The sequence below is a fragment of the Chiloscyllium plagiosum genome, chromosome 7, assembly GCF_004010195.1.
Source record: "Chiloscyllium plagiosum isolate BGI_BamShark_2017 chromosome 7, ASM401019v2, whole genome shotgun sequence".
Classification (NCBI taxonomy): domain Eukaryota; kingdom Metazoa; phylum Chordata; class Chondrichthyes; order Orectolobiformes; family Hemiscylliidae; genus Chiloscyllium; species Chiloscyllium plagiosum.
The window spans coordinates 51,709,021-51,728,898 of NC_057716.1; the positions used below are offsets into that span (position 1 = coordinate 51,709,021).

Here is a 19,878-nt window from a genome sequence, read left to right on the forward strand (position 1 = left end):
TTAAGGTCAGGGTGGAATGTGTTGGTGAAATCGATGAATTGCTCAACCTCCTCGCGGGAGCACGAGGTGGCGCCAATGCAGTCATCAATGTAGCGGAGGAAGAGGTGGGGAGTGGTGCCGGTGTAATTACGGAAGATCAACTGTTCTACGTAGCCAGTTGTTAACTTTTGAGTGTTTACTTCTTAAAATTGGCTATCAACGTACAGGATATTCATACCTAGCAGGCTGAAATGAACATATTTAAGTCTGCGCCAGTTTCGTTCATTACCCAGACTTGTCGAAAAAAGTACACGTTTCTCGCAGTTTGTAAAAATCTTGTAAACCATACTTATTAAATGCTGAAAATGTGTTGCTGGAAAAGCGCAGCAGGTCAGGCAGCATCCAAGGAACAGGAGAATCGACGTTTCGGGGCTTATGCCCGAAACGTCAATTCTCCTGTTCCTTGGATGCTGCCTGACCTGCTGTGCTTTTCCAGCAACACATTTTCAGCTCTGATCTCCAGCAGCTGCAGCCCTCACTTTCTCCTCATACTTATTAAATGGACATGTAAATCCAAAACAATTTGCTGCACAAGTTATGGTGGAGACATTAAGAGCTTGAAAGAGAACTGAAATGCACCAGTACACAGACAACTGCCATTTGTGAAGACCATTTGCATTTTTAGTTTTTGATCAGCAGAGCCAACTGCACACAACATGCTGTGGAATTTTATAAGGCATGCTACAATAAAGTAAAACTGAACTCACAATTGTGGAAGGTTTGGTCTAACAAAAGGATCATTTTCAGCACCATTGACCGCCTTTGTTTTGCGCTGTTTCAGTTCAGAGTTTGCTGCTGGGGTCTGCAAATTTTGAGTTGGGGGAGGCTTTCTCTTTGCCAGTAACTTTCTTTGTCTTTCTATTTCTTCTCTCTGTTGATTTATCCATTCTTGTTGCCTGTATTCAGAAGTTAACATTAAAATAAACTATGAGCATATTTTAGGAACAATAACAACTCATCTGATGCTGCTCGCTCATTTAGCCAGAGAATATTTTATAGCTGCAAGACGTTCTGCTTCATAATGAAGCGGGAAAGTGGGAGGTATTAAACAAAGATACTAATGGAGGGGTGGTGAATAAAACTAGTGTCACAAAAAATAGCTGAAGTGGATAGAAACTTGCAATTAGAGAAGTGATGAAGAAGGAGAGGTCAGAAATGAGCACAAAGAGGAGAGAGGGAAAGATTTACCATTCGTACTTACTTTACAAGATTCTGAAATGCATAGCCATCAGTCCATTGCTCAGTAAATGAGGCACCATGTCGCACTGTTGTGAAATGCCCCAGCCGTAGCCTATCCTGCATACTCTTCTCTCTGCTAGATTGCTTCTCTTGTTTACTCTAAACCACAAGAACCGTATTGAAGTTATAATTTACAGCAAATGGAATGATAAGCTAATAAAGCATTTTGTTTCATTGCTCTTTTATTTGGTGCTGTTGCAAAGGTGACCTCTGATAGATGAGTTAAGAATACTTTGCAATGACTACACACTGGTCATCTAATATTTGATCACAGAATCCCTACAGTGTGGAAACAGGCCATTTGGCCCAACAAGTCTACACTGACCCTCCAAAGAGTAACACACCCAGACCCATTCCGCTATTACTCTACATTTACTCCTGATTAATGCACCTAACCTACACATCCCTGAACACTATGAGCAATTTAGCATGGCCAATTCACCTAATCTACACATCTTTTGATTGTGGGAGGAAATCGGAGCACCAGGAGGAAACCCACACAGACACTGGGAGAAGGTGCAAACTTCACAGATCACTCTTATACAAAATACATTTAGATTTAGATTTAGATTAGATTACAGTGTGGAAACATGCCCTTCGGCCCAACAAGTCCACACCAACCCGTCGAAGCGAAACCCACCCATACCCCTACATTTACCCCTTACCTAACACTACGGGCAATTTAGTATGGCCAATTCACCTGACCCTGCACATCTTTGGATGGTGGGAGGAAACTGGAGCACCCGGAGGAAACCCACGCAGACACGGGGAGAACGTTCAAACTCCACACAGTCAGTCGCCTGAGGTGGGAATTGAACCCGGGTCTCTGGCACTGTGAGGCAGCAGTGCTAACCACTGTGCCACCGTGCCGCTTTAATTTGTACATTAACAGTAAACAGAACACACATCAAATAAGATGGAGATGTATAATAGTCAAGATGAGCATGTCACAGTGGGGATCACTTAAAAACAAGATATCATTTCACACATGACACAACTTTGTCACAGATAAATCAAGGATCTTCTAACAAGCTTATTCAGCTGCACCAGAAACGCAGCCGTGAGAATAAAAACATACAAACTGTAAAGAGTAAGGTACGAGTAGTTTATTTCACTGTGACAACTGAGAAAGGGTGAGGGAAGGAAACTTGAAGTTTATGCAGAGTTTAGATCAAAATCAGAAACTTCAAGAATCCAAACTCATATACTTAGTTCAGAGTATTCGGGAAGATTTGCAGTTCAGGTTGTTGACTTCCTTGCTGAGCTGGTTAATTTGTTCTCAGATGCTGTATCACCATGCTAGGTAACATCAATGTGAAGCGTTGGTGGTCTGTCCTGCTTGCTATTTAAGCGTCTGGCTCTGCTGGGGTTGGAGGAGTCATTTCCGATTTTGTAGTTGGTACAGGGAATATGGGGTCATAATCTACATGGTAATTAATGGAGTTCTGGGTTGAGTGCCAATCTTCCAGGAATTCCCGTGCATATCTCGGATTTGCTTGTCCTAGTCAAATTGATGTCAGTCATTGCCTGTGTGGAGTGATGGTTGAATGCAAGGCCAATGAGGACCTCCAGACCATCATATACAGGAAGGCCACCCACATGGACCAAGTATTCAACTACAACAGCAATGGTCTCAACACCCATAAATAGAGCTGCATCAGAACATTGTTCAAGCCAGCCACAACACACTGCAGCACCCCAGAGCTGCGGAAAGCAGAAGATCACCTACACAACGAATACCCAAAAAGCGTAGTCTGACAATATCTACACGAAAGAACACAGCAGGAAGACACAATATGCCTGGATACACAGGCCACACTGCCATACATTAAAGATTTATCAGAAATAGCTACCAGACTATTCCGAGCTTTGGGTATCATGGCAGCCCACAAAGCTACTACTACATTATGACAACTACTAACAAGTATAAAGGATCCTATACCCACAACCAACAGGACCAGCATTATATAGAAGATAATGTGCAATGACTTCTTACATCAACATATATAGGGCAAACAGGAAGGAAATTAGCCATCGAGGTACACGAACATCAACTAGCCATTAAGAGACATGACAAGTTATCACTTTACAGAGACAATGAAGGACACCAATTTGACTGGGACAACATATCCAGCCTCAGACAAGCCAAACAGAGACATGCACGGGAATTCCTGGAAGGCTGGCACTCAACCCAGAACTCCATTAACAAACATGTAGATTTGGATCCCATATACCAACCATTAAGACCAGAACCATCAATAAGACCAGAACCATCAATAAAACCAGAAATGACATCACCAACCCCAGCAGAATCAGACACAAATAACAAGTGGACCAGAAGACCAACACTTCACCAGAGATGCATTAATGGTGTTACATAGCATGTGATGAAACGACTGCAAACAAATTTACCAGCTTAGCAAGTCAATAACCTTATTCACCTAGTTTCTTTGTAACTCAAATGAAGGTCCATTGACAGTTACTATTTTTGTACAATTTCAACAAAATTGTGAAAAATGGGGTTTGGTGAAGTGTGAGGTTACTCATCAGTGTGAAGCAGTTAGATTTAGAGGGACAGGGGATGTCAAAACCAGGGGCTTATACTGAAGGTGAGAGAAGAAAGATTTAAAAGGGGCCTAAGGGGGAGCGGTTTCATACAAAGGGTGGTGCATGTATGGAATGAGCTGTCAGGAGGTGGAGGAGGAGGCTGGCACAATAACATAACCATCTGGATGGGTGCATGAATAGAAAGGGTTTAAGAGGACAATGGGCCAAACAAAAGAGTAATTTAGGATATCTGGTCAGTATGAACAAGTTGGGTCGAAGGGTCTGTTTCTGTGCTGCACATTGCTACGACTAACTATATAAGTAGCTAACAGCTAGTTGGAAGGTTAAAAACAAAATTAACAAGATCAATGGAGTATTAGCTGTCTTAATAAAAGATGAACGTTATGCTTCATTTATACAAAGGTCAGGTGAAATCAGGAACGCTGCCTCTTAGAAATAATACATCTGCCTTGAAGAGGGTTCAGCCCAAATTCATAGAAAGATATGTGGATGAAAAGGATTATATGATAAGGACAGTGCAGTAGAATAAGCTACACTCGCTGGTGCATTGTGTATTCCTTAACGTTCAATCAAAACATTTAAAGGATTTTATAAAGTAAAATGAGAAAGATAAACTATTTCTTCTGGCAACCGGGTTTACAGCAGCAGGATATTATCTATGAAATGCAGGCAAAGCAGTTCAAGAGCTATGTCAAAAAGCATTTCCTTACAAACTGCACTCAAAATCAAGAACATGCATTCCAAGACTGACTAGTGAAACAAGCTTGAGGAGCTAAATGCCTTCCTCTTGGTTGTACAAGATAAAGTTCTACTTACCTTCTCAATCAATAACTTTTTGCTCATTGTCATACACTTATTTAATCGTTCTTTGTACTTTTCAAGCAGTTTTTGCTGTTCATCTATTTGTCTCCTTAGATCACAGTTGGCCTGTCAAAATGCCGAATAATTTAAATTAGAAGCAATAATGAGGCAAGGACAACATTGTGACATTTGCATATTTTTACAACCAGATTTACAATCCTGTAAATTGCCTAAAAACTGTAGATTACAGTTTCAAGAATACTGGAGCTTAGGAATTAGAAATTTTGAACAACTTCAGTTTAAATATATTTTCTATCAGTGAAGTTTTCCAACACAAACAGAATCATTAATAATAAATTGAGTGAGATGATTATTCAATCACATACTATAATGATCCATTTTTTATATCATGTTGTTCAATAAGATTCCCACATAGAATTAAATATTAAAAATTATTGAAAGCCAATTCATACATTGCAAGGTTTTAATATAATTTGCAATCATGTCTCTTCCTTGAAGGGCTCCTAAATTTTAACCAGTAGACTTTAATAGTTGTGCTCTCTGATTACCTAAATCTGACAAAAATTACTAATCGCTTATTAAAACGGATAGACTTGGACAGAACCCTCACAACCACTAGATCCCTTGAAACACTTTCAAGGCAACAAAATCAGCACTTTCTGATTAGGTACAAAGATGCTAGGGCAAAAGAACTGATGCCTTCCATCCAAACAACGCACCATTCTGACTTGCAACTATATTACTACTTCTTCTGTATTCCATCTGGGCTATAAGACAGCAACACAAATAGGACCAAGGATGATGTGAGGCAAAGGAGGGGAGGTGGAGTTTTCATGTCACAGTAAGCCTGCATGTTATTCACACTGAAATGTACTTTGTCATATCAGACTAAAAGTCAACTGTGCAAGAAACACAAAATATGGCTGACACTACAAAGTGGGTGAAATAAGTCACTATCCTTTTACTTTGGTGGTGGAATAAAACTCTTGAAATTGGATGCCCTTCCAGGAACAAATGCAGTAACCATCCTCTATTGCTTAATAAGTGACAGCCTGAGTTGAATTTGGACTTCAACAGATTATTCATGGTTCAGGAATTCACTGTAAGAGACATAGACGGGAGCATTTTTGGGGGCGAGGGCGCAGAGAAGAAAGTAGAGAAAGAGAGACAGAGCAGGGGCATACCATGGTGTCTCCCTGGCAGAATTCTATTCCTAATGCAGCAAAGTTTGCTTGTGTAACAGTTAAGATTGGTTGGTTGCTTAAGGTCAACAATGTACAGTGGCAATCTAGAAGATGCACTAAGACTCCTCCAACAGTGCCATCCAAACCAAAGATCTCTACCTCCTTAAAGGATTAGGACAGCAGATGCATGGGAATACTAACACTTGCAAGTTTCTGCTAGGCCTTTTACCATCCTGACAGAATTGTATTGCCATTTCTTCACAATTACTGGGCCAAAATCCCAGAACTTCCTACACCCCGAGCAATGCAGATTTCAAGAAAGCAGTTCATCAACACCTTCTCTAAGGCAATTAGGAATGAGCAAAAATGGTGGCCTAGCTTGCAAAACCCAAAGGAAGAATAAATAAAGAGGAAAGGCACATATGCTGCTTTCCAAAATCAACAGTCTCAGAGGTGAATCCAATTATTTTACTATGCAACTGCACTTAAGGTATGAATATGAATATACACTTGACAGAGACAATGAACACTTGATTCCAATCAGCTTAGGAGTGTTGCAGACTAAAGGGGATGGGGGGGGGGGGCGGGCGCACAGGAAACAAAACAAACAAACAGACAATCATTCACACCATATAAGATGCAAGTTAGATATCTTTGTTTATGCGATCACAGTACAATCTTAAACTCATGAAATCAAATGCAAAGTTTCTTGTAACTTTATTTGCAGTTCAGATAAACAACTACTTGAAGGAAAGGTAAACCACATTATACAGCACACCTTGACTTACCTTTAATAAATAATCACATGAAAACAAAATAAATTGCATTACACGTTGATGCATACCAAGGACATGACATGGAGGTGGATTTAAAATTGTCAAAGAGAAAAGGACAGCTGCTCATTTTAAAAAGGTATTCTGAATTGGTGGAAGCAATAAATTAAATGCCCCAGGGCCCTTCCGGCTTCTGTTGTATACGAGCACAATAATTTGTATTTATCAGCATAAATTTTGCAATAGTAATGATAAAGCTGTTGCCATTTGCTACTATTTCTCTGAAACTGACAACAAATTCTGGAGGACAGAATAATGCAGAAATTGTAAAGCTGTCAATGATTCTATACTTTTCACATATGGTGTGCTGTTGAGCTCTCCCGCGGATGCAATCAATTAAAAGTCATTGAACTAATTAGAATTTCCATAGTCATGAGACATGCTGTAACTACTCTCAAAAAAACTGCACTTTATTAAAACTCTAGTTGCATCCTATTCAATAAAGTGCTAATTTCATAACTACCTCAAATGGATCTGAAAATGTAATTTGAAACTTTTGGTTAAGTCAAAATTCTCCATTGTGATAAAAACATTTCACACTTTGTATTAGGTTCATTACATTTTAGCCTCTAATTCTATGAGCAACCCTCATTTGTCCAATTATTATTAAAATTAAGCTGCACAGATAGGAACAAAGAAATTGGAAAAATCCAGCAGACAAAATAATATTTGTGAAGAAAAAAAGAATTAGTATTTCAGGTTGATGACCTTTCCCCAGAACAGAAGAGAGAAGGAAATGCAAGAGTTTGAAGATAGTGGAGGGGTGGGAGGACAGGACAAAAGGAGAAGGCCTATGATAGTGCGAAGGCCAAGGGAGATTAATCTCTTTATAAAACAAGATCATAACTTAAGAGTCAAAATGAGTTGTGATGTACATAGTGAGTCACAAAGGGTGCGTTCAAATGAGGCATGAATGTTATATGAAAAGCCATCTGAATTCAGCATAAAGGAATAAAGAAAGATCAGATAACATCTCAAATCTGGTGTCCAGTTCTGATCAACGAGCCATTCATATATGGATGGATGTAAAGAATAGCATGAGCCTGACTTCTCTATCAAAGATGAGAGTTATTAAAAAAGACTGAATTGTTTTTCAGCCTTAAGTGGATATATCTCAACTGCTAAAGTACAAAAAAGTACAGAAACATTGTGAGAATTAGTCAATAGTAAAGGATCTATGTAGAGCAAGAACATATAGATTCAAAGTATTAAAAAGCAAATTCATGAATTTGCATAATTTAAACAACGTTACTATATATATACATAGTTGTCTTCTGTACTGGATTTTTCCCCCTTTGAAATCAGTCCCTGTCATTTGGCAACCAACAACTTATATTACAAAGTTGTTAACACCTGTCTTCTATCCACCAAAAAATGAAAACAAGTATATTATTATCAGTTATTAATATTACTGGATGTTGCAGCAATGCTGATCAATGATGATTTTAAAAACCAACCTTCTTACATGTAATGAGCATTACAAGCACTCTTGTAAAATATCATTTGACTATAGTTGCACATCAAGATTTAGATTCCTTTGCCAACAATTAACTAACCTAGTTTTTAAAAAAAAGACAAAAGAACGGTAATGAAGGAAATAACAAAACCAGAAATTGCTGGAAAACTCAGCAGGTCTGGCAGCATCTGTGGAGAATCAGCAGTAACTTTTCAGATTCAGTGACCCTGCTTCAGAAGGCCAAAGGTCAGTGGACCCAAAACATGAACTAACCTAGTTTATTGGTGCTTATTTAATTACCTAAATAATGTTAGTTCAGAGAGCCATGTACATTTTCATATAACAAAGTATAAACAGGATTACTTACTCTCAATAAGTCATCTATTCTGCCTTCTTTCTTCTCAAGATCCAGATTCTTATTGCTTTCAAGGGCAGCCAATTTTCCCATGGTGAGTTCAGTCTTTATATAAACAAGGCATTATTACAAATCTGCAAATGCTAAAAGTGCATACATTGCAGGAAAACAAATTTAAATTGTGTACGAGAGGAAGACTTATTTAACCTGTAAATTGTAACTATAATATGAAAAAAAGGCAAACAGTCTCAAAATTCCAAAAAGGCATATTCCAATTAATTAATTGTGTACTGAAACACTACCCCATATTGCTCTTAATTTTAAAAACTCGCGGTTTCATGGAAAGCTCAAAATGAACAGAGGACTAAGAAAAATGCCAGAACACTAACAAAGATATCAGAAGTGGAAGAACAGTGAAAACATTCAGATGGTATAACACAACACAAACGTATCACAATGTCATGAAACTTCAGGAGATTGCAATTTCTACCCTCCTACATTCCCAACCCCCAATTCACAAAAGCTGAGGAAATAACCACATACTGCCTAACACAAATTGAGCAAGATGCAGTACGAATTTGTGCTGTTAAAATTTGAAATAGGTGACAGATTACTCCCCACCTCACCTCCCCAACAGGAAAGTGTGCTCCATTTGCACCTCATTTCAAATACAACCCAGTCAACATTTACCTGAGTAGTCTTGCAGGAGACAGAAATTAGTTTTGGTTGTAAAGCAGAAAGATCCGCAAAAGCTAGTGCAGTAGGGGATGGGCTATTCTGCCGAACCTGAAAAGAGAGAGAGAGAGAGAGATTGATTATATTTACAGCAAAAAGTGTTGGTGGGATACTATTAATTGTGAAGTGCCAGTTAAATGTCTCACGCTCTTAAAGTGAAGCACATGTTGAAAAATAACTAGGTTAGTGCTGAATGTTAAATGAAGTTTAAAAAAAAACTTGGCTACCTGGTTAAACATATATACATTTTTTTTTAAAAAAAGTGACAGCTGCCAAGGAGTTTCTGAATTTATCAATACAAGTCTTAAGTTGGGAAATCTAAATCAATTTACCTCTAAATTAGTGACTACATTCAGTGAAGTATTGATTGATTGTTTAAGTCTGATACTTCAAGTTGAGGCTCATATTTTAAAGGGTCGTCAGTGCTTCATCACAGAATAAAATGGGTTTCCTGAAGAATATTAACACACCTCAAAAAGGCAGCTGTAGTGAGGGAGACTGCGTCAGATGATTTTTTTTTCTTTTATGCACCAACCAATCTATATTAAGCGTGTTAAGGGTTAGCAAGGACACAAGATAAAATCTATATCTTTATCTGCAAATTCCTCCCATGGTTTCACCTTCCCCTTTTTCCCTGATGTTCTTCAAGCTTACATCCCCATTTCTGACAGTGCGCTAACTCTGGCTTTCTTCACACTGTTCTCCTTCAGCTACTTTAGCCCTGTCTGGAACTCCCTCTCTAAACCTCTCCAACTCTCTATTATTTTTATCTTTACAAGGTGTCACCTCTGGTCAAACCTTCATGCACCTCTGAATTTCCCCAAAGCTGCAGTGTCCATTCCTCTCTTTCTCCATTAAGTGCTATGGGACTTCCCTGTGTTACATAAATATAATTCAAGCCTGCAGTGGAATTACTATGTACAGAACACAAAACACTTCTGGTACTCAAAGGAAATAGAGCAATTATGCATATGGTCACATCAAATTCACATATTACAATTTGGTGGTCAACTTGAGAATTTGACTCAAGCAATCAGGAAAACAACTGACTTTCAAAAGTAATTCTAGTTGTGTGTCGTAACTTAATGACATGCTGTACATAGATAATGAAACATTTCCTGTAAATAATTAGTTAACCATTTGGTAAAAACATAAGGATTTTTAACTCAAATGAAGATTTTTTTTAAAAAAAGAAAGAGTGCACACATTTCAATCTTCTTCGCATTTGAACAATTCAGGCATTTTACCCAAGCTCAAAACATCCCATGCGTGAATTTTTTTCCTCCATATGTTTCTTTTAACAAGGAGGTTAGACACCTGTTTCTTGCCTCTGATGCTGTTAAGCAAAGAGAAAAGCAGAAATTTACCTGCTTCAACTTTTTTTCCCCTTTTGAAGGGAAACGATCTTCAAGAAAACCAATACTTAAAATTCAGCAAAACTCAAAAGCACTACATTTTGTTTTGCTAAAAACAAACTCACATTCACACGTATCACTATCATGTCAAGACTTGCCAACAGTCTAATAATGAGAAAGTTGCAAACTTACAGATGAAGTAGCAGAATGAGAAAAGGAGTTCTGTGGAGATCGAATTGAAGGTGGTACACCTCTTACTGGACTGGTACCGTTACCACCTGTGTACTAGAAAAGTTTAAAAAAATTCACAATTGAATTACAGTATTCTTTAAACATTCAGAAAACTAAAAACGTCTCTATTAGAAACAGCACCTTCAACAAATTAATCCAAGGCTGTTAAAATAATACAAGGCTATCACAATTAACAAGTCCTTAATCATGTACAAGTAATTTACCTTCATCAGCATTGGAAAATAGCAATAATAAAATGGTACAGCAACAAACCAAATTTATTGTAATTGCTCCAGATGGACAAGTATGCATGAAGAGGCTTTGGAATTTGAATTCTCCTTGGTTTTAATAAGGAAATCAAAGATCTAAAATAATCTATAAAGTGCTTACATCAAAATAGTCACTAATTTTATGTCCTCTTCCACCAGCTTTACCTGAATAAGAAAAAAGAAAAAATATCTGATGTGGAACTGTATATACACAGATAGCACAAACAAATATTAATTTCACAATTTTTTTGAAATTATGTACGAACAATTATTCACCCAGTTACATATTATTAAACCTTAAAAGAATACATCCTTTATTCACAAGAATCATATGAAGCTGAAGTTGGTCAACATCAATGTACATGCACATACATCTCAAAAAATGGGAATTGAAAATTGCTTAAATTTCTGCCATTTGGTGAATTTTGTTGTCATTTTGCTTTTCCCTTTGCTCATCTAATTCAATGTTCTCCTCTGTTACCAGGTGTTGGACACCTGACAAGGTACTAGTGACATCTCAATGTCTTCAAAGCAAGTGTTGTGAGGATGGTAGAGAAAGATCAATCGAATAATCGATTAGGAACAGGAATTCCACATGACAAGTGTAAGAGTACACTTAAAAGGGAAATCAGGAGGGCAAAAAGGGTACATGAAATAGCTTTGGTAGATAGGGTAAAGGAGAATCCAAGGAGATTCTACAACTACAAGAGTATCTTGCGAGAGAATAGCACCCTTTAAAGATCAACAAAGCCATCTTTATCTGGAACGAGATGGGTGAGATCCTAAACGACTATTTCTCATCAGTATTTACTGTGGAGAAAGACATAGAAGCTACAGAACTTAGTGAAGTAAATACGACTGTCTTGAAAAGAGGTGGTGCTGGATATCTTAAAATGTATAAAATGTAGATAAATCCCTGGATCTGATCAAGTGAATCTGAGGTCATTGTTGAAGCTAGGGAAGAAATTGCTGGGCCCCTAACAGAGATACTTGTCTCATGAACAGCCATTGGTGAGGTGCAGGAAGACCACAGGGTGGCTAATGTGGTGCCATCATTGAAAAAAGGCTGCAAGGAAAAGCTAGGAAACTACAGATTGGTGAGCCTGCTGTCAGTGGTGGGTAAGTTGTTGGTGAGGGTTCTGAGAAATAGAATCTACGTGCATTGGGAAAAGCAAGGTCAGATTAGGGAGAGCCAGCAAGGCTTTGTGCACGGGACATCATGTCTTACAAATTTAATTGAGTTATTTGAAGAGGTGAACAAGAAGATAGGCAAGGGCAGAGCGCTGGACATTATCCACATGGAGTCAAGAGCGTGGTGCTGGAAAAGCACAGGTCAGCCAGCATCTGAGCAGAAAAATCAACATTTCTGGCAAAAGCCCTTCATCAGGAATGAGGCTGGGAGCCTCAGGGGTGGAGAGATAAATCCCTTTGACAGGGTACTACATAGTAGATTTGTTAGTAAGGTTAGATCACATGGGACCTAGGGAGATCTACCCATTTGGATACAAATTTGGCTTGATGGTAGAAGACAAAAGGTGGTGGTAGAGTGTTGTTTTTCAGACTGGAGGCTTGTGACCAGCGGTCTGCTACAAAGGTCAGTGCTGGGTCTACTGTTCATTATTTGTATAAACAATTTTGATGAGAATATAGGGAGCATGATACTAAGTTTGTGGATGACACGAAAACTGGTGGTACAGAGAACAGTGAAGGTTATTAATGAGTACAACGGCATCTTGATCAACTGGGTTAGTGGGCCGAGGAATGGCAGATAGAGTTAAATGCAGATAAATGCGAAGTGTTGCATTACGGTAAGACAAACCATGGCAGGACTAGCAAATGGCGATGTTATGTATCAGGCCCGACCCCTCAAAACATTTTTAAACAGATAGCCCAGACTGTAACTTTGCTATTTGTTTCAGTTAAGTATATTCCCGGAGTGAATTAGCTGGTCAGACTGTCGTGTTTTAAACAAACATAATTTATTTACAAAATTACGGAATTAAACACAACAAACTGAAAATTGAACACCCGAATAACTTCTCCATACCGAATCCAACAGGCTATCCTGACTTAATGATGCTGTTCCAAAATACTTACAACAGTCCCAATAAACAGTAAAAATGACACAGAAAGCTTACAGGTTAGGAAGTCAGAAGGGCAGAAGGGAAGGGACAGCATCCAGTTTCAATTGTGACCCTGACTCAACCCCCGAACTGAACCAACCTGCCCAGCTAGAGAGCTGGCCACACCCCCTTAATTATACCAGTTTTTTTTAAAAAAGGGACCTGAAGGCTTTCTGTCTGAAGCATCATCTGTTAGGTATAAACAAAGGCCTCAGTAAACCATTAAACTTCATCATGATGTAACCTTGGGCCGTTTAGAATCGCTCTGAAAAAATAATCAAGGCCAACAAACTTTTAAAAAGGACCAGGTTTGTGACACCTCCCCACCCTTAAAAGAAATGAACCATCAATATCCAAAGATGGCTTCATTTTTCAAAGTCCCTGACTCTAATCTCCAGCATCTGCAGTCCTCACTTTCTCCTACATATTTTAGCCTGTGTTTTCCTCACTCCTAACTGATCTCCAAGTGATAGCTCATGCACCACTCGCAACACCTTTCTATATACCACTGGCAATATGATTTGATGAATTTCTGCCCATTTCTCATCTGCCTGAATGTGTGATGGTCTCCATTTCCTCATTAAGGCATCATTTTTAAGGCAATAACATTCAGATTCCTTCTCTGTATATGCCCTTTGATTCAACTGATTTAAATTTTCATCTTTCCACTGTAACTCAATTTATCTGAGCAAAAAAAATTTGCCTGAGCACCGATATGTTCGATCAGATAGTTGAAACAAAACAGGAGCAAAATCTCTGCTAATGCCACTTCAATTTCCTTATCTGCATCCTTTGATCTCTCCTGTTTCAACTGGCGACTTTGTGACCTCGTTACCACACAATCAGGAAAAATTCCAAGATAAGAGTCCTGCATTGCTTCCATTGCCTTTGTTTCCACTGGCTTTTCAAACAGTGTGCAGCACTCCAACCACTGAATCAGCTATATGATTTGCAAGGACAAATTGTATTCCTGGAGTTCAGAGTTTGTCCAGTACTCCTCCCACAAATTCTCCACTCTTTTATGGACAGTCTAGCCTCACTTCACATAATTGAGTGCTTTGCCTCACCGTGAATTCCCGTTACCAGTAACTTTTCTAGTAATAGTCCTTCTGGAGTACATATCTCCTCATCTTTCAGCATCACAGACTGAGAGGATCCTGTGCCCCTTAATATTGTAACTTCTTTCGCTGCTGCTCCCAGCCTATGTGAACAAACTTTACCTTTGCAGTTATATTTTCTAAGCAGATCTAGCACTTCCTCCTTAACCTACCTCCGATCAGCTTGTACACTCTGATGCAGCTTTCTAGTCTGCACTGGGCTTTCTGTTACCACATCAACAAAACTCCAAGGCTTATCCTGTTTTCCTATATCTGGCTTTACAGTGCTTTTCCTAGCCCACCAACACTGATTTCGTGTGGTCTGCTTTATTGCAATGAAAACACCGGAGCTTTTTAACATTTTGTCCCCTTCAAGGGTTTCCTTTTTAATCTGTGGTAAGTTATCCTTATGGTCTTCACCAAGATCTACCTTTCCCTTTCCATGTGAGGATTCTTCTTTGCTCCAATTCCTATCCTTCATGGACTGAAGTTGATTCTGGAAGCCAAACCATGTTTTAAGGACCAACTCAATCATCAGCCATTTCAGCTACTAACCTTGGTGTTTTAATTCTCTGCTCTTCCACAGGAGTTTGCACTACTTCAGGAAGTGGATTTTTGAACTCTTCCAAAATGATTGTCTAAGAGCGTTGTAGGTATGTTCTATTTTTGAAATTCTTATCTACCTATCAAAATTACTTTGTTTGATGCTTTCAAACTCAATATAGGTTTGACCAGGGTGCCTCCTTAGATTCCTGAAACGTTGTCTGTAGGCTTCAGGCCCAAGCTCATATGCACTTAAGATGTCTTTCTTCACCTCCTCATACTCCCCAGATATCTCCTCTGAAAGTGATGCAAACACCTCTTTAGCTCTTCCTACAAGTTTGGTTTGGATCAATAAAACCCACATGGTCACTGGCAACTGTATTTGTTTAGCCACTTTTTCAAATGAGATGAAAAACTCTTCCACATCCTTCTCATCAAATTCAGGCAAAGCTTGAACATACTTAAACAGTTTCTCACCAAGCTTTTGACTACCATGGGTTTACTGATCCTCAACTTCTTCCTCATGAGACTTATCTTGAGCCTTCATCTCCATTGTTTAATTTGACTTTCCTTTCTAAGTGTCACATTCTGAAGTGCAAACTCTCTTTTTCTCTCTCTTCTGTTTTCTCTTTTTCGTAACTCAAACTATTTCATTTCTGCTGCCCTTTCCTTATCTCTCGCCTCTAACTCAAGCTGCTTCATTTGCAATTAATTTTGTGCCATCTCTACAGATCCTGATGGTGTTTCCAGCAAATTTAAATGCAGAGCCACTGCTGTATTCATCTCATCTTTCCTCATGGAAGGAGGTAGCTCCAACTCGAGCTTGTCTGCTAATTCCCGCAGCTTGGCCTTAATCACCTTTTGTAAAACTCTCAAGGTCACTTCTTCCACCTGCAGCAAACTTTTGGTGATTGAAAGAGCAATTGCTATCCCAAACTATATTTACCCAACCAAATCAACACCCACCACTCACTGCCTAAATCCCCAAGTTAGAACCACAAACAAACCCCGGATGAGCCCCCAATCTGTTATGGACCAGGCCCAACACAAAACATTTTTAAACCGGGAGCCCAGACCATAACTTTGCTATTTTTTTTCAGGTAAGTGTACAGTGCATATTCCCAGAGTGAATTAGCTGGTCAGATTGCCAGAGTTTTAAACAAACAGAATTTATTTACAAAATTATGGAATGAAATGCAACAAGGAGAATCCCAAAACATTTTATTCTTATATAAGCAGCAAGCGGGTAACTAGGGAAAATATTGGCCACTAAAGGATAATGAAGGAAGGCTGTATTTCTATCGTGCCTTTACCATGGAACAATTGCTCCCAATCCATGCTTCCTAACTCATGTCTAATAGCATCATAGTTTCCTCTTCCCCAATTAAATATCCTCCCATTTTGCCTAATCCTCTCCTTCTCCATAGCTATGTAGAATGTGAGGCAGTTGTGGTCACGATCACCAAAATGCTCTCCCACAAGATCTGATACCTGCCCTGGCTCGTTTCCAAGCACTAAGTCTAGAATGGCCTCTCCCCTCGTCCTCCTTTTTTCACTGGAGAAAAGGAGAAGAGGGGACCCAATTGATGCATACAAGATAATGAGAGGCATAGAGTCGATAGCCAGAGACTATTTCCCAGGGCAGAAATGACTAACATGAGGGGTCATAGTTTTAAGCTGGTTGGAAGAAAGTATAGAGGAGATGTCAGAGGCGGGTTCTTTACACAGAGTTGTGAGAGCATGGAATGCGTTGCCAGCAGCAGTTGTGGAAGCAAGGTCATTGGGGACATTGAGACTACAGGACATGCATATGGTCACAGAAATTTGAGGGTGCATACATGAGGATCAGTGGTCGACACAACATCGTGGGCTGAAGGGCCTGTTCTCTGCTGTACTGTTCTATGTTCGATGTTCTATTTTGAACCTGAGCGAATGGGTGAGATTCTGAATGATTACTTTGCATCACTGAGAGGAACATGATGAATGTTGAGATTAGAGATAGAAGTTCGATTAGTCTGGATCACATTGACATAAGTAGGGAAGATGTGTTGGGTAGACTAGAGATCATTAAGGTGAACAAATCCCCAGGACCGGATGGGATCTATCCCAGGTTGCTGAGGGAGGAGAGGGGGGGGAAAAATAGCTGGGGCCCTGATAGATCTTTGTGGCATCCTTAAATACAGGTGAGGTGCCGGAGGACTGGAAGGTCGCCAGTGTTGCCCCCCTGTACAAGAAGGGTAGTAGGGATATTCCTGGTAACTACTGACCAGTGAACCTGATGTCGGTGGTGGGAAAGTTGCTGGAGAGGGTACTGAGGGATAGGATCTATTTATATTTAGAAAAGAATAGGCTTATCAGTGATAGGCAACATGGTTTTGTGCTGGCAAGATCGTGCCTTACCAACTTAATAGAGTTCTTCGAGGAAGTGATAAGATGATCGATAGATGAAGGGCGGGCTGTTGATGTCATATACATGGACTTTAGTAAGGCGTTTGATAAGGTTGGAGAAAGTGAGAACTGCAGATGCTGGAGATCAGAGCTGAAAAATGTGTTGCTGGAAAAGCGCAGCAGGTCAGGCAGCATCCAAGGAGCAGGAGAATCGACGTATGCCCGAAACATCGATTCTCCTGCTCCTTGGATGCTGCCTGACCTGCTGCGCTTTTCCAGCAACACATTTTTCAGCATTTGATAAGGTTCCCTATGGTAGGCTAATGGAGAACTTGAAGTCACATGGTGTGCAGGGTGTTCTAGCTAGGTGGATAAAGAACTGGTTGAGCAGCATGAGACACAGTAGTAGTTGAAAGGATTCAAAGTCTGAGAAGATTTGTAGCTCGGGTGCTCATTGTTGCAGTTCTGTTCGCCGAGCTGGGAATTTGTGTTGTAGACGTTTCGTCCCCTGTCTAGGTGACATCCTCAGTGCTTGGGAGCCTCCTGTGAAGCGCATCCACAGATTCAATCAATAAGCACATCGACCTGGACCCAATACACCGACCACTGCAGCGGATAACTGGAACTGACAACCGGAAGCAGCAGATTCAAACCACTACAAATGCCGGAGGAACCATCACAGAAGCGCTTCACAGGAGGCTGCCAAGCACTGAGGATGTCACCTAGATAGGGGACAAAACGTCTGCAACACAAATTCCCAGCTCGGCGAACTGAACCACAACAAAAGTTGAAGGGAGTTTCTCGAAATGTAGAAAGGTGAGCAATGGTATTCCACAGGGGTCAGTGTTGGGGCCACTGTTGTTTGTAATATACATAAATGATCTAGAAGAGGACACTGTTGGTATGACCAGCATGTTTGCAGATGACACGAAGATTGGTGGAGTAGCAGAAAGCATAAGGGACTGTCAAAGAATACAGGAGGATATAGATAGACTGGAGAATTGGGCGGAAAAGTGGCAGATGGATTTCAATCCAGACAAATGTGAGGTGATGCATTTAGGCAAAACTAATTCTAGAGCGAATTGAACATCAAACGGAAGAGCCTTTGGAAAAGTTGATGGGCAGAGAGATCTGGGAGTGCAGGTCCATTGTACCCTGAAAGATGCTGCACAGGTGGATAGAGTAGTCAAGAAGGCATATAGTATGCTTGCCTTCATTGGACGAGGTATTGAGTATAAGAGCTGGCAAGTCATGTTAACATCGTACAAGTCATTGGTTCAGCTGCATTCAGAATACGGTGTACAGTACTGGTTGCCACATTACCAAAAGGATGTGGACGCTTTGGAGAGAGTACAGAGAAGATTTACAAGGATGTTGCCTGGTATGGAAGGTGCTAGCTATGAAGAGAGGTTGAGTAGATTAGGTTTGTTTTCATTAGTAAAAAGGAGATGGGGGGCGGGGGGGACCTGATTGAGGTTTACAAAATCATGAAGGGTATAGACAGGGTGGGTAGAAACAAGCTTTTTTCCCCCGGGTGAAGGATTCAATAATGAGCGGTCACACTTTCAAGGTGAGAGGTGGAAAGTTTAAGGGGGAATACATGCGTCAAGTACTTCACACAGAGGGTAACGGGTGTCTGGAACGCGTTGCCAGCAGAGGTGGTAGAGGCAGGCACGGTAGATTCATTTAAGATGTGCCTGGACAGATGCACGAGTAGGTGGGGAGCAGAGGGATACAGATGCCTAGGAATTGACCGACAGGTTTAGTTAGTACATTTGGATCGGGTCAGGCTTGGAGGGCCGAAGGGCCTGTTCCTGAGCTGTAAAGTTTCTTTGTTCTTTAAACTGAAAATTGAATACCCAAATAACTTATCCTATCCAAACCAGACAGGCAATACCGACTTAATGATGCTGCTCCAAAATACTTGCAACAGTCCCAATAAACAAACCTCTTAGCACAAAGAGTAAAAATGACACAAAGCTTACAGGTTACAAAGTCAGAAGGGCAGAAGGAGGGGGAGCGTGTCCAGTTTCAATTGTGGCCCTGACTCAACTAACCCCTGAACCGAACTGACCTGGCAAGCTAGACAGCTGGCCACACCCCCGCGATTATACTTTTTTAAAAAAAAAGACTTGAAAGCTTGTTGCCTGAAGCATTATCTGTTAGGTATAAACAAAAAGGCCACAATGAGCCATTCAAACTTCAGACAAGTTGTTGGAGGGAGTCCTGAGGGACAGGATGGACATGTATTTGGATTAGTGATCAGTCTATTTACTTCGTGCACGGGAAATCTCAAAAACATGATTCAGTTTTTTGAAGTAACAAAGAGGATTGATGAAGGCAGAGCGGTAAACGTGATCTATATGGACTTAAGTAAGATGTTGACAAGGTTTCCCATAGGAGACTGGTTAGCAAGGTTAGATCTCATGGAATACAGTCAGAACTAGCCATTTGGATACAGAACTGGCTCAAAGGTAGAAGACAGAGGGTGGTGGTGGTGGAGGGTTGTTTTTCAAATTGGAGGCCTGTGACCAGTGGAGTGCCACAAGGATTGGTGCTGGGTCCACTACTTATCATTTATATAAATGATTTGGATGTGAGCATAAGATGTACAGTTGGAAGTTTGCTGATGACACCAAAA

The 19,878-nt window shown here is 40.1% G+C and overlaps 1 protein-coding gene across 4 annotated transcripts in view; it reads right to left on the reverse strand.

Annotated features, from left to right (window-relative positions):
- Positions 1-19,878, reverse strand: part of tlk1a (tousled-like kinase 1a) — a 140,039-nt gene that overhangs the window by 54,219 nt on the left and 65,942 nt on the right. For all 4 annotated transcript variants that reach the window (XM_043693715.1, XM_043693717.1, XM_043693714.1 and 1 more), the window contains exons 6-12: positions 11,208-11,251; positions 10,779-10,871; positions 9,187-9,282; positions 8,509-8,601; positions 4,663-4,773; positions 1,241-1,377; positions 747-935 (exon numbers count right to left, since the gene is read on the reverse strand). In XM_043693715.1, coding sequence (XP_043549650.1) covers positions 747-935; positions 1,241-1,377; positions 4,663-4,773; positions 8,509-8,601; positions 9,187-9,282; positions 10,779-10,871; positions 11,208-11,251 — 763 coding nt within the window. The remainder of the gene's footprint in view (positions 1-746; positions 936-1,240; positions 1,378-4,662; positions 4,774-8,508; positions 8,602-9,186; positions 9,283-10,778; positions 10,872-11,207; positions 11,252-19,878) is intronic.